Consider the following 12,910-nt stretch of genomic DNA (forward strand, 5'->3'; position numbering starts at 1 on the left):
CTCACCGGTGCCGCCGTGTTTCCCTGTGCCGGGACGCAGGACATGCAGCTCAAGCTGGCGCTGATCCGGAGCGTCACTGAGGTCAGCCGGGCCGTGCGGGTGGCGGGGGGCTCCCGCGGCGTGGAGCTCTGCCGCAAACGGGAGCTGCTGGACACCTTGCTGGTGAGTGCCGGGGCCGGGACGGTGCCACCGGGGAGGTTGGGGCCGAGCCCCGAGGCCGGTCGCCCCGAGGCGCGATGCTCCGCCTTGGCCGCACGCGACCTCTGGAGCGCCCGGAGCCTGGTCCCGGCGGGAGGGCTCTCGGCGGCTGCCCACTGCCCACTGTGCGCGTGTCTCTGTGACCTGCAGGGCTTCGTGCAGGGGGAGCCCCGGGATCGCCTGGCGTCCCCCGTGCGCCAGGAAGCGTTTGTGGCCGTGGGGCACTTGAGGTAGGGTCTTTGCGCCGGGGCTGCGGGGAGTTGTCATCTGAGCCGCTGCTCTGGGCAGTGGTAGTGAGACTCTTGTGTGTTTCCCTCTTTCTCTGCCAGCAAACTGAAGCCATCGCTGAGCCGGGAGGAAAACCGCAACCTCCTGGATCAGTGTGTGCGGAGCGTGATGCCCCTGCCTGCCCTGGAGCCGGCGGAAGAGGAGGGGGCGACGGCGGCAGACGCTCTGCACGTGCAGGTACCTGCTGGCCCTTCTCTGCCGGCCTCTCTGGGGATCCCTCAGCAGCACGCGCTGCGCTCTGCCCCCTCCGGCCGAGCTGGGCGTCTCCGAGCGCGGCCCAACGCCCGTCCTTCTCCCCGCTCTCAGGGTCTGCACGCGCGGACCATGGGGGCTCTCGGCGAGCTGGTGATGGCCCTGCTGGAGGAAGACCTCAGCTCGGACTGGCTGTCGGAGATGCTGCACGTGAGTGTCCGTGGGGGGACGGGGAAGGCGTCACCAGTGCCGGGTGCGTGGGGAGAGCTGGGCTGTGGAGGCGGCGGGGTCAGCGCGAGGTGGCCGTGGGGCACGTCTGCGCCGGTGCCCTCCATGAGGGGCTGCCGGGGCCGGCAAGGGGCTGTGCCGCCAGCTGCCGAGGCAGCAGCTCCTCGGCGGGACTCTGGGTGGGAGGGAGGCGTTTGGGGTGGCGGTGGGCAGGCCAGGATGGCTGGGGGGACTGTTGTGAGCCAGGTGTGCTCTTCCGCAGGTGCTGGAGTACTGGCTCACCTCGGCCAAGGAGTGGGAGCGGGAGAGGGCCCTGCAGGCCTGCGCCCAGCTGCTGGGTGCTTTCGAGGAGCGATTTGAGCTCACGGTGAGAAGGGACCCCCCATGTGCCATGTCCCCCCTCCCTGCTGGCTGCGGGCCCAGCTGGGAACTCTGCCCTGGGGGTCTCCTGGGCTGTGGGGCTGCACCGCTGCCTGCCCCGATGCCCTGCCACAGCTCGGGCGCCAACACAGCTGGGACAGGGAGATCAGCCGCCAGGGCTGCCTGCGACCTCCTTGTCGTCCTTGTGTTTCCCCAGGGAGAAACCTCTTTCGGGCCCTTTGGCTCCATGGTGGGACTGCTGGCGCCTTTCACCTGCGACTCGCTGGCCACGTCCCGCCAGCGGGCAGGGGCCTGCCTCGGCCACCTCCTCCGCATACAAGGTGAGGGCAGCCCCCTCCTGGCCTCAGCCAGCTCCCCGCTGCCCCCCGCGCCCCACGACTGCGCGGGGCTGGGCTCCGTTACTCCTTCCTCTCTCGGCCCCTGGGCCAGAGGTGGGTCTCCGTCACCAAGGCTGCCCTTCTCTCCTGGTGCTCCCTGCAGGCAAGACGCTGGAGACGGGGGCCGAGGAGGACGAGGTGCAGCCTTTGTGCCAGTGCCTGAGTGCCCCAGACGCCGAGGCTCTGCTCCAGGCTTCCTCCAGACTCAGAAAGGTACCTGGCCCCACGGCGCGGGGGAAGCCGGTGCCCGGGCTCCCGTGCGGCTCCCTGCTTCGCTGCTGGGGCCCCGCTGTGTTTTGGGAGAGCTGCCACAACGGGCGCCCGGGGTTAGGGAGCAGCAAGCGGCTGTCGAGCGGCACAGAGCACGGCAGGCCCTGCCTGCACAGCTGCCCTGTAAAGCCCTGGCACCCTGCAGGCCCAGCGAACTGCCCCGCTGACCGCGCGCTCGAGTTTCCTCTCCTTTGTGAAGGGCCGGAGCAGACCTGCGACGTGGCCTCTCCCGTTTCTGATGTCTCCCCAGATCGTCTGCAAACACATCCCGCCAGCGCAGGCCACGGACTTCCTCTCTGCCGCCCTGGACGGGATGCTGTCGGCCAGGTCCGCGTGTGCTCAGGCAGCGGGCGAGTGGCTGCTCACCTTCCTGGAGACGTGCGGGGGACAGCTATTCACGGAGGTGAGAGACGCCTTTTCCCGGGGGTTCGGGCCTTCCCGCCTCCGCCGTTGCCGGGCACCTCGTGCAGGTGCCGGGGGCCAAAGTGCCGCCCCTGGTGCGCAGCGCCGAGGGCTCTGTCGAATCCGAGTGCCGGCCGCCTCATCCCGGGGTTGTTCTTCGTCCGGTGACACTGACCCTGCTGGGCCAAACCCCGGTGGCTCCCACGACAGAGGCAGTTAGAGCTGAGGCACCCAAAGTGCCCAGTTGCTCCCCGGTTCTCGGGCGTGATGCTCAGCCCTCCCGGCCCGAGGAGCCCAGGCTGGCTCCTTGGCGTCGCCCTCGGTGGGCAGCAGAGATGTGTCCCCATGGCCGTCCGGCATCCCCCCGCCGCTGCGCAGAGCCTTGGGGCTTTAGGGCTGGGTCCTGAGAAATGGTCGGGGAGCAGGAATTGCTCATGGGCCGAGTGGGGGTGCCTGGGCCGTGCGGGAGGAGCAAGAGAGGATGGAGACGACGGCTCTTTTGGTCTGCGTTCAGGTGCCAGAAATCCTGAGCATCATCTACATCCGGATGCCGACCATGCAGCAGGACACCCTCCGACACTTCCTCTTGGAGGCGGTGTCCCTGCTTGCCCTCTACCACCCCGGGGCCGTCATCGACAGCCTGCTGCAGAAGCAGCTGCCCATGGACAGGTACGTGCACTGCCCCAGCCCCATGGACGGGCAGGAGCCGCCGCTGACGGGGCGAGGAGGAGCCAGCGGAGAAGCCGGTCCTGCTGCTCCGGGGGCAGAAAGCCTGAGCGCGGCAAGAGCCGTCTTGGAGGCCAGGAGAGCGTTTGGCCCCTGCCGAGGGCGTCGCAGGTACCAGAGCCCACGGGCTCACGGGGGAACTTCTGCTCCCTTGCAGTGACACCGAGGAGCTGTGGAGGGTCCTGGGGGGGAAGTTCTTTGTGGACCACTTCCTGAGGGTTTTGATGGAAAAACTGAAGAACTCAGGAAGCAACCAGCCCAGGACCAGCTCTGCCAAGCCTGAGGCAGATGAGGAGGAGGCTGTGCTGGAGCCTCTCAAGGTACATGCACCGGCTTTGTACCTGACTTCCCAAATCACCCTTCAGCCTGAGGGAGCTCCGTGCATGCTGCGAACATCCCTGAGCCCCCCGGGCTGGTGCCATGCTGGGCCCTGGGCAGCGCTGTCAGCCGAGAGCGTTTGCTGCTGCCAGGCTGCAGGGGAGTAAACTGCAGGCAGTAAAGGTCCCCGAGGCGGGCAGGGCACAGGTGGGAAAAGGCCTTGTTTTCACAGGCAGCTTTTGGTTGCATTTCTCTGCAGATGACCCGGGCCATCTCTGTGGTGGTGTCAGCGCTGCAGAGCCCGGAGGCTGTGCAGCGCCTGCTCCCGGAGCTGCTGCCGGTGCTGCTGAAGCAGATCAGCGCCACAGTGGGCAAGGAGATGCCATCTTCCCCACTCAGCACCCGGGGAAAGCTGTTCCTGAAGGGCCACGCGAGCGATGACAATCCTTGCAGGTAGGAGCCAGGGGACGGAGACGCAGGGGCTGGGCTTGGGTCCCTGTCACTTTGATTCCCAGGGAGGAAGGTGCCCCAGGGAGACTTGTTTTTTCCCCGGGCTCTATTTATTTTGGTTTGGGTTTGTCTGTTTGGTTGTAGTTCTTGTTTTATGAGTGTTGGCGTGCTGGTTGGTTTGGTCTCTGTTTGGCGTGTTTGTGAGCCGACGGTCCCTAGGGTCCGTAGGCCAGGTTTCTTAGAGCTTGTCAGGCTTCAGGGTTGTGAGATGTCATTCCAGGGGTGTTTGCAGCTCCCTCGGTGAGGCTGAGCACGAGTGAGCGAAGGCCTCGCCGGCGGCAGCGTTTCCTTAGCCTGTTGCCGTGACTGAGGCCTCGCTGCTCTCTTCTCGCCCAGGCTTTCCCTGGAGACCCTGGAGGTGGTGCTGCGCACGTTCCTCGATGGGAAATGGCTGTGGCTGCTGCGGAAGCAGGGCGCCTGGGCTGCCCTGGAAGACCCCCGGGCTCACCACGACGGCGTCTGCCTGCTGACCGGGTGAGAGCCCGAGGAGGCGCCTCGCTGCTCCGGGGTGGCCGCGACCTGGGAGGGGCTGGCGGGACCCTTCCCCCGGGCCCGGGCGTCTTGGAGGTGCCGAGCAGAGCCCGCGTGGGAGCGGGGGGATCGCGGGGGCCCGAGGCTGGGTGCCGCCCTGTGTAACCGCACGTCGCCTGCCTGTGCTCTGTGCGCAGGGTGCTGCTCCGCGCCGGGACCATCTCGCTGCCCCTGGTGCTGGTGCTGACCCAGTGGCTGGACGCCCCCTCGGCCAACCTGCGGGTCATGGCCGCGGCTTTCTTTGCGGAGGTGAGGGAGAAGGTGGGAGAGGGAGGTTTAGGAGGGCTTTTCTCAGGATGCCAGCAAGAAGGTGCCGGCAGAAGGTGTCACATTCCTGGCGGGAGCAGATCCCCCCTCATAGCAGGTCTCTCAGGAGCTGCCCTTCCTCAGCCCCTTCCCACCCCCCACCCACCCATGAGCACCCCCGGGCACAGGGCAGCGCTGCCCTCAGCCTGGCCAAAGCCGCAGCCTGGGCCGGGCCCCAAGGAAAGCTGCCGGGCATGGGGGTGGTCAGCTGGGGCTGGTGGGGCTTCCTCGTGCGGAGCCCGGGGCGGCTGCTGTTCCCGGGCCTGGTCTGCATCCGTCTCCAGGTGCCGATGGCCGGGTTGCTGTGCTGCAGCTGATGAAGGAGCCGGCGCTGCAGGAGTGGAGGTGCCTCCAGCCCATCGCAAGGGCCTTGCTGGAGAAGCTGCGGGACTCGAGCAGCACCGTGCGGCAGATGGCAGCGCGCGGCCTGGGCAACCTGGTCAGTGGAGCACCGGAGAAAGTGAGAGAGGCTTTGCTCTGCATGAAACGCAGCCCCTGCGTGACCAGAGAGATGCCGGCGGGGAGCTGCGGGGGGATTAGAGAGTGGGCAGAGCAGCAGAGGCAGCTGTGAGTCTTTGCCCCGAGGGCGCTCTGTTCTGGGGCACCAGCCGGGCTGCAGAGGGGACGGAGGTGCCGACGGGCCCCTCGGGCTGCGATGTGCTCGGGGGCTGCTTCTGAGAGCTTCAGCCCCTGGAGGCGATGGGGAAGAGGAGCGGTTGGAGGCAGGACTAGCAGGAGGCTCACGTGTGTGTCACGCTCGGCAGCTGCGAAAGCACAAGGGAGCCGTGCTGGAGGCGCTGTGGAGGAGCCTGGAGGACGTGGCCGCGGCGGAGGTGGTGTCAGAGAGCCTGCTGGCGCTGGCGAAGGTGGTGACGGAGCTGAAGGGGAAGGCTGTGGGCTCCACCTTCAGAGACATCGCCAGGGCCACCAAGGGGTTCTTTGATGCTGTGAGTGAGCAGTGGTGTCTGACGCCTGCTTGAAGGGTCCCTCGCGGGCTCGTCCGAGAGGGGCGGCGTGGGCAGGGGCTGCTGCGGATCGGGAGGGTTCGGGGAAGATGCTTCTCCCTGGGGAAGGTGGGGGAGCTGCTGTTTGTGACCCCTGTGGGGGTCCTTTCTCCGGGCATTGTGCTCGACCGGCAGCGCCCAGGTGTTGCAGAAACAGCTGTACGCGGTGTCCCAGTCGCCCACCTGAGGGCTGGGGTTTCTGGGTTGCAGGAGCAGGCGTCGCTGCGCTCGGCGGCCTTCACCCTGTACGGGGTGCTGGCCGCCTCTGCCACGAGGAGGTGGAGGTCTTTCTTCACGGAGGAGCTGGGAAGCACGTGGGCCAGCCTCGTCCTGCACCTCCGGGACCCCGACCCGGGAGCCTCCATGGTAAGAGCCCTGGGGGGAAGGGAAGCAAGACGTGAAGCCAGGCAGCAGCTGCAGGGACATTGCTGCCGTTGCCACCTGCTCAGCAGCTGCAGGGTCTCTGCAGAGCCTCCCCGAAAGCGTCCCCGCGCAGTTGCCCCTGCACTGCCCAGGGTAGTGACTCCAGCACCCCGGCTCACCTCTCTTTGGCAGGCGTGCCAGGGCACCCTGCGGCTGTGCGCCCCGTTTTTGGGGCTGCGGAGGGTGCGGCAGGGCCTCGCCGTCAACACCCGGCTGAGCGCGGCCGAGCTGCTGGGCGACATCTGCAGCCAGCTGGTGAGGAGCTGCGCGCCCGGGTGCGATGGGGCTGCGGGGCCCTCGCCGGCCCCGGGAGAGGGAGGGAGCGGGCAACACGCCGAGGGTGGCGGGGTTTTTTTGCGGCCGAGAAGGACAGTGTGTCCCACGTCCCCCAGGCCCAGGAGAGCCCCGAGCACCAGGAGATGCTGTACGTCGCCGCCCGGCGCTGCTTCCTGGGGAGCTGCGGGGAGCTGCAGGCTGCGGCCCTCGACGTCACCGGTGAGTCGGAGCGGGCGCTCTCTGCGGCTGTTCCCCCCACGCTGCCGCTGTCCCCGTCTGCCCGGGCTGGGAGTCCCAGGGGCACTCTGATGTCGGTGTGTCGCCCTGACGTCGGTGTGTTGCTCTGTACGCGCAGGGGTCCTCGTGGAGCATGCGGGCATCGAGTGGCTGACAAGGGAGGAAGTGATGCCGCTCTCAGCAAGTAGGTGACAGGGCCCTGGCGCCCCGGGCCTGGGGGTTTGGTGGAGTTTGGGCCCCGGCATGGAAGCAGCTGCGGGGCAGCATCGCCCTGCCGGGGAGGCTGGGCTGGTGCCGGGTGCGGCCCTGACGCCGTGGCCGGTGCCGTTGCAGCTCTGCGGGTGCTGCGGAAAGACAAGGACCCGCGGGTGCAGCAGGCAGCCGCTCGGCTCCTCCGGGACACCGGCCTTGAGCAGCCCCCGCGGCGGTGCTGAAATAAACCTCGCTGGGAACCTGCCGCAGCAGCGGGGGTGTTTCTGCGCCGGGGCCTGGGAGTCGCTTTGCTCCCCACTGCCCCCCTTGGCCACCGGGTCCCCGGGGCTCTGGCCAGGGCTGCTGTCCTGGGGCTGAAGGGGGTGTGGCCAGAGCTGGGGTGGGGCGGGGCTGAAGGCTGGGGTGGGGCTGGAACCAGGGGCGGGGCAAGGCTGCAGGTGAGGTGGGGCAGGGCCAGGCCAGGGGCGGAGCAGAACTGTGAGGTGGGTGGGGCCAGTGCCAGGGGCAGGGTGGAGGGAGGTGGGGTGGAGCCAAGGGAGGGGCGGGGCCAGAGCAGTGGGCAGGGCCAGATCCAGTGTGGGGTGGAGCTGTGGGCAGGGACATGGGCAGGGCAGTCCCAGGTGGCCCCTTCCTGGCACCTGCGCAGCTGCTCTGGCCCCCAGACCCGCGGGTGGGCAGTGGTGGTGGGTGGTGGTGGTGCTGGGTGTCCGGGACCCCCGGGCAGCCCCCTCCCTGGTGCGGGGCTCCCGCTTGCCGCAGCCTGGAGTCTGGGCCGTGGGCGGGGCGGGGCGGGGGGCTCTGCCTGGCTGGGCGAGGCGGCACGGGGCAGGAGGCAGCTGCGGGCCCCGCCCGGTGCCGACAGGGCCTGGGCCCTGCGGTGGGGGAGCAGCCGCGCTCAGCCAGGTTCAGGCTGCGGGGCTGGTGGGGGCCGGCGCGGTGCAGTAAAGGCCGAGGGGCCGGAGCCCAGCGCCCGCCTGGCCCGGGCTGCCCAGCGCCGCGGGGCTGGGCCCTGCCTGCAGGGAGCGGAGGGTCCCCCCGGCCCAGGGGCCTGGTTAACACCTGCTGGTGCCGGGAGGGGAGGGCTGATGCCTGGGGGCTGTGAAAGGGGCTCAGGGCACTGCTGTGGGGCTGGAAATGGGGGTGGTGCAGGGCTGGGAGGGGAGGGTGAAGGGGCAGTTTGGGGGACTCAGTCTCCACTTCAGAGCCCCCAAATGAGCACCTGGAGCCTGTCTGGGAGCACCAGAAACGCAGTGCTTGGGGATGGAGGCTAAGTCCTGCATTTCTGGTGCTCCCAGACAGGCCCTGGGGGCTCGTTTGGGTGCTCCAAAATGGAGGCTCATCCTGTGAGTCTGGGGCTCAAGCCCAGGCTGTTGGGACTGGTCTCAGAGCTCAGAAAGGGGGCTTAGTCCTGGGTTTTGGTGCTGGAGAGCAGGGTCAGGGGGCTGTTTTGGGGCTGGAGAAACAGGATGGGGGTCCGGTGTAGGGCTTAGAAAGGGAAGGCAAACGCTGTGGTTTTGGGGCTCAAAGGTGGGTTGAGGGGGCTGCTGTTGGGGCTCAGAGTCCATTTCTGAGCCCCCAGACCTGTGTTTGAGCTGCAAGAAGGCAGGGTTTAGCTTCCCTTTCTCAGTCCTGCATTTCTGGGCCTCAGAAAGCAGGTGCTGGGGGCTGTGCTGGGGGCTTGGAGACAGAGGCCTGGTCTGGGGTTCTTGAGCTCAAAAAGGGAGACCAAGTCCAGTGTTTTGGGGGCTTGAAAACTGGTCGGGTGAGCTGTTTTGGGGCTCAAAACCAGAGGCTAAGTCCTGCGTTTTTGAGATTTGAAAACACACTCAGCCATCTGTTTTCAGCCCCAGAACCAGAGGCCAAGGGGGCCTGTTGGTTGGGGGTGGGAGGGGTGTGGGCAGGGCCTGTGGACCCTCCCTGGAGTTGGGGGTCCGTGCGCAGGCACCCCGCAGGCAGGGAGGCTGGCATGCACCAGGCCAAACCTCGCATCTGAGAGAGTCTCTGGCGCAAAAGCAGTTTTGGGGAAGAAACACCAGCCGATGCCAACTTCCCAGTCCAGCCTTTATTCAGTGTTCACCCAGCACTTTCACCACTAATTAAGCAGTCAGCTTAGGGGAATTGCATCCATACTGACCAGGGAGTCAATGTCGATGTAATATCCATAAGCCTAATGCTCAGTTAGTTCAAGCAGTGCACAGGGAACTGACATATATGAACCAATTAGTCAGCATTTACCCCCTACTTTCAATACTAAGTAACCACATCCCTTACAATCCTTGGAGCAATGCTAAGCAACTAATTAGTGGTTATTGATTCCATATGAGTAAGGTCATTAGTCATCCCTGAGTGCAGGTACCTTAGCTCCTTACTCAGCCTTCCCTGAATCTCCATGGGGTAATTAGTCCCCACTGACCCAGCAGCCCTCAGCTGTGGCCACAGTGCTGCACACTGGTACAGCTGCCCTCCACCTCCAGGCTGGGGCAGCAGCTGATTTAGGGCCCTGTCCAAGATCAGTCCATCAGCCTGTACCTACGGGGTCGATATGAACTGGTTACCAGCAGTGCGGGTGCCACATGCGCAGGCTCGTCGCTCAGCACCGCGTCCCTGTCCCCATTGCTGCCCCGGGGGGGCCCGGTGACACCCTCCGCCCTGGGACAGTGGCTGGTTCCCAGCCGCGTCGCTCCCGCGGGGCCCCAGCCCACGGCACCAGGCAGCAGCTGGTGGCTCTGGCCTGGGGCATCGGCCCCAGCGGCACCGGTGGCTCTGGCTCCCAGCGGCAGCTCCGGCTCCTGCGGGAGGGAGGGAAGAGGCGCCCGGGGAGCCCTCGCAGCCCCCCCGCGCCGCCCGGGGCCCCTCCAGCCCCGGCCAGGCCCATCCGGCAGCGCCGGGGCCCGACCGAGCCCCCCGGGCAGCCCCAGCCCGGCCCAGGCCCCGCAGTCCGGGGGCGGTGCAGAGACCCCTCTGCCGCGGGCAGCACCCAGGCCCGGCCCCGCCGCCGCGGCCTCACCCGCTCCTCCGGGCAGGGCCGGGCTCGGGCTCCCTCCGCCCCACGGACAGACCCGGGCCGCCCCGGTTCTCCCCGCACCCCCCCGGCAGAGCTAGTGCCCGGGCCCCCCCGCCGCAACCCGGCTGCGGCCTCTGCGGGACCCCACTCCCCACCGGTACCTGCTGCTGCCGCCGCTGCCCGGTCCTGCGGCTCCGGTTCCGCCCCTCAGCGCCGCTCCCCGGTGACGTCACGGCTGCCGCGGGCGGTGCTGTGCCGAGGGGCCCCGCGCCACGTGCGGGGGCCGCGGGGAGCCCGGAAGCAGGAGGCCGCGGCTGCGAGTGCCGGAGCAGGGCTGTAGCCTGGCCGCGGGTGGGGGGAGGGGGTGGCGCTGGGGCAGCAACAGGCTTCGGGGGGGGGATGGTTGGGGTGCAGGCTGGTCCCGGGGCGCCACCCGGGTCCTGGGGCCTCGAGTGGCAGCTGAGCTGGGTGCTGGGAGCAGAGACCAGGTCGTGTGTTTTGGGGTCCAGAAACGGAGACGCAGCTGCTGCTGTGACTCCCAAAACAGCCGACCTCGCCTCTGTTTCCCAGTCCCAAAAATGCATGACCTGAGTCTCTGTTTTGGGGCCACAAAGGGCAGGTTAGTCCTGTGTTCAAGCACAAGCACAGGCCAATGAGCCCTGGGTTTTGGGGTCCATAAGCAAGGCCAAGTCCTGCATTTTGGAGCCACCAGTGGAGGCTCATGGGGCTGAAAGCAGCAGCTAAGTGCTGCATTTTGGGGCTACACAGAGCATCTTAGTCCCCCTGTTCAAGCACAAGAGCAAGCCAATGAGCCCTGGGTTTTGGGGCCATGGGTGGAGGCTCACAGGGCTGGAAAGAGCAGCTAAGTGCTGCCTTTTGGGGCCACAGAAGGGCATCTTAGTCCCTGTTTTCAAGCACAAGCACAGGCCAATGAGCCCTGGGTTTGGGGTCCAAAACCAAGGCCAAGTCCTGCATTTGGGGGGGCCACCTGTGGAGGCTCACAGGGCTGTTCCTGTGGCTGAAAACAGAGACTAAGTGCTGCATTTTGGGGACTCGGAAACAGAGGCGAGTTCAGCTGTTTCCAGCCCCCAAGTGGAGGCCGAGGGGGCCCTTTTGGGGTGGGGGCAGGCAGGGGTGGGGGCAGGGCACATGGACCCTCCCCAGAGAGGGGGGTCCATCCGCAAGCCCCCCATAGGCAGGGAGGCTGGCATGCACCAGGCCAAACCTCGCATCTGAGAGAGTCTCTGGCACAAAAGCGGTTTTGGGGAGGAAACATGATCAGACACTGTCTTCCGCTTCCAGTGTTTATTCCACATTTGTACAATACTTGGAATATTTTATTCCATGTGTGTATTGAGTATGTACACTGTTAATAATATTGCATACATATTGAGTTTATCATATTTATGTTATATATAACATAATATGCACTATTAAACTATGATATTAATATGCAAGCTGTGACAGTGATTGATTTATGACCTTGTCAGTCACCACCATTGCTGTAATGAGGCCAAGCCCTAAGGAGCCAGAGCTGAGCTGTGAGGAGCCCCTGCTGTGCTCCCAGCAGGCTCCCAAGGAGGTCCAGAGCCAGGTGGGCCCAGGCAGGTCGTCCCCAGCCAGGAGCAGGGCAGGAGGGAGGTGAGCAGAGGCATCCTGCTGCGAGCAGGGAGCCAGGCAGCTTCTGTCCAGGAGGAAACAAACCTCACACTGCCTCTCTGTGCCACAGTGCTCCCGGCTTCATTGCGGAGTGCAGAAAGGAGGTGCGAGGCCATTGCGTGGTGTCAGCAGCCCCTGGCCAGGACACAGAGACAGGCAGCAAGGCTGGAGCTGTTACTCACCAGTGACACAACCCTCCCAGGCTCCTTAGGGAGAAGGCACCAGGGGAAAATGCCCCCCCCGGCTCACCAGGAAGCACCTCCGAGGTCCCCGTGGGGGTGAGAGGGGCCGGGATGCAGCCCCTGCTGCCGGACACGCTGTCTCAGGCTCTGCGTGCAGGCGGCAGCGACTGAGAGCCAGTGCTGGGGCGATGCAGGGGCGTTTGCACTGGCCATCCCAGACAGCACTGCTGGGACTCCTCTGTCCCTGGAAAAGTAAAAAGCAAAAAACAAACACAAAAAAGTAGTGCAGGGCATTTCAGGAGAGGCCCAGCACCACCACAAGCCACCCCCAGGCACCCAGCTTGGCCGTGCCCACCCCGCCGGGCACCCCGCGGCCCCCCACGCTCAGCACTGGGGCTGTGGCAGAGACACCGCAGCCCTGCCGCAGCCTCCCCGGGCAGAGCTGCCCCGCGGGGCTCGGCCTGAGCCCGGCAGCAGCCTGGGGGAAGGTTTTCAGCCAAAACAAAGAGCACTACAGGCCATAACGACAGGCATGTAAGAGCTCTCATTCCCGAGAGTCAGCAAAAGTTAGGGCTCATTCAAAAAAAACCCAATAGATTTGAAAACTAGCTTTTCCAAACTGCATCAAGCCACCTGAAGGGTATTCAGCCATACAAGCAAGTGGCCTGACTATTAACAAACAATTCAACAGAACAGAGGCTTAGAAATAACACCGAATCTTTGCAACAACTCATCTCAGTGTGGACTACAAATCGTATTTCCCCATTTCTGGTTGAAGACAGTAGGGACAGACAGGTCATAATCAGCCAAGTACAGCCACAGTTACAGGCCAGACCATTCGAGGAGACCCATCTCACTAACTAGCCCCAAGCAGACACACAAACTGATCCACGTTACCTGGTCTAGGTCCTCAGGGTGGAAAACCTGGTCTTTCCCTTGGATGCTGTTCACGTACGCGAGGAGGCTGAGACTGAGCTTTGGGTTTAGTTTCAACTCTTGGCTGAAACAGGAGGAAAAGACACATTATTAAACACCGTGTATTAAAGAAAAGCCCCAGTTAAAAAAAAAACAAAAAACAAACAAAAAAAAAACACACACACACCAAAAATCAGGCAAGACAGGTAAGCAGCATGCACAAGACAAACTCGGGAAGATATGCATCCATGTCAATGTGTTTGTGTTTCG

At 65.2% G+C, this 12,910-nt stretch overlaps 1 protein-coding gene and 1 long non-coding RNA gene across 2 annotated transcripts; both read left to right on the top strand.

Annotated features, from left to right (window-relative positions):
- The first annotated feature begins 86 nt into the window (after positions 1-86).
- Positions 87-555, top strand: LOC135328087 (uncharacterized). Its single transcript, XR_010388813.1, has 3 exons — positions 87-162; positions 349-428; positions 528-555. It is a non-coding gene; the product is annotated as an uncharacterized LOC135328087 (long non-coding RNA).
- A 279-nt stretch (positions 556-834) lies between these two features.
- On the top strand, positions 835-2,940 carry LOC135328196 (maestro heat-like repeat-containing protein family member 2B; the record flags this gene model as incomplete). The annotated part of the gene is made up of 6 exons (XM_064510717.1): positions 835-888; positions 1,169-1,273; positions 1,484-1,607; positions 1,768-1,877; positions 2,185-2,337; positions 2,851-2,940. Coding segments are annotated over exons 1-6 (636 nt in total), but the record flags the coding sequence as incomplete, so codon positions are not given.
- Between the last annotated feature and the right edge of the window lie 9,970 nt (positions 2,941-12,910).

The sequence above is a fragment of the Dromaius novaehollandiae genome, chromosome 4, assembly GCF_036370855.1.
Source record: "Dromaius novaehollandiae isolate bDroNov1 chromosome 4, bDroNov1.hap1, whole genome shotgun sequence".
In the NCBI taxonomy this organism is placed as follows: domain Eukaryota; kingdom Metazoa; phylum Chordata; class Aves; order Casuariiformes; family Dromaiidae; genus Dromaius; species Dromaius novaehollandiae.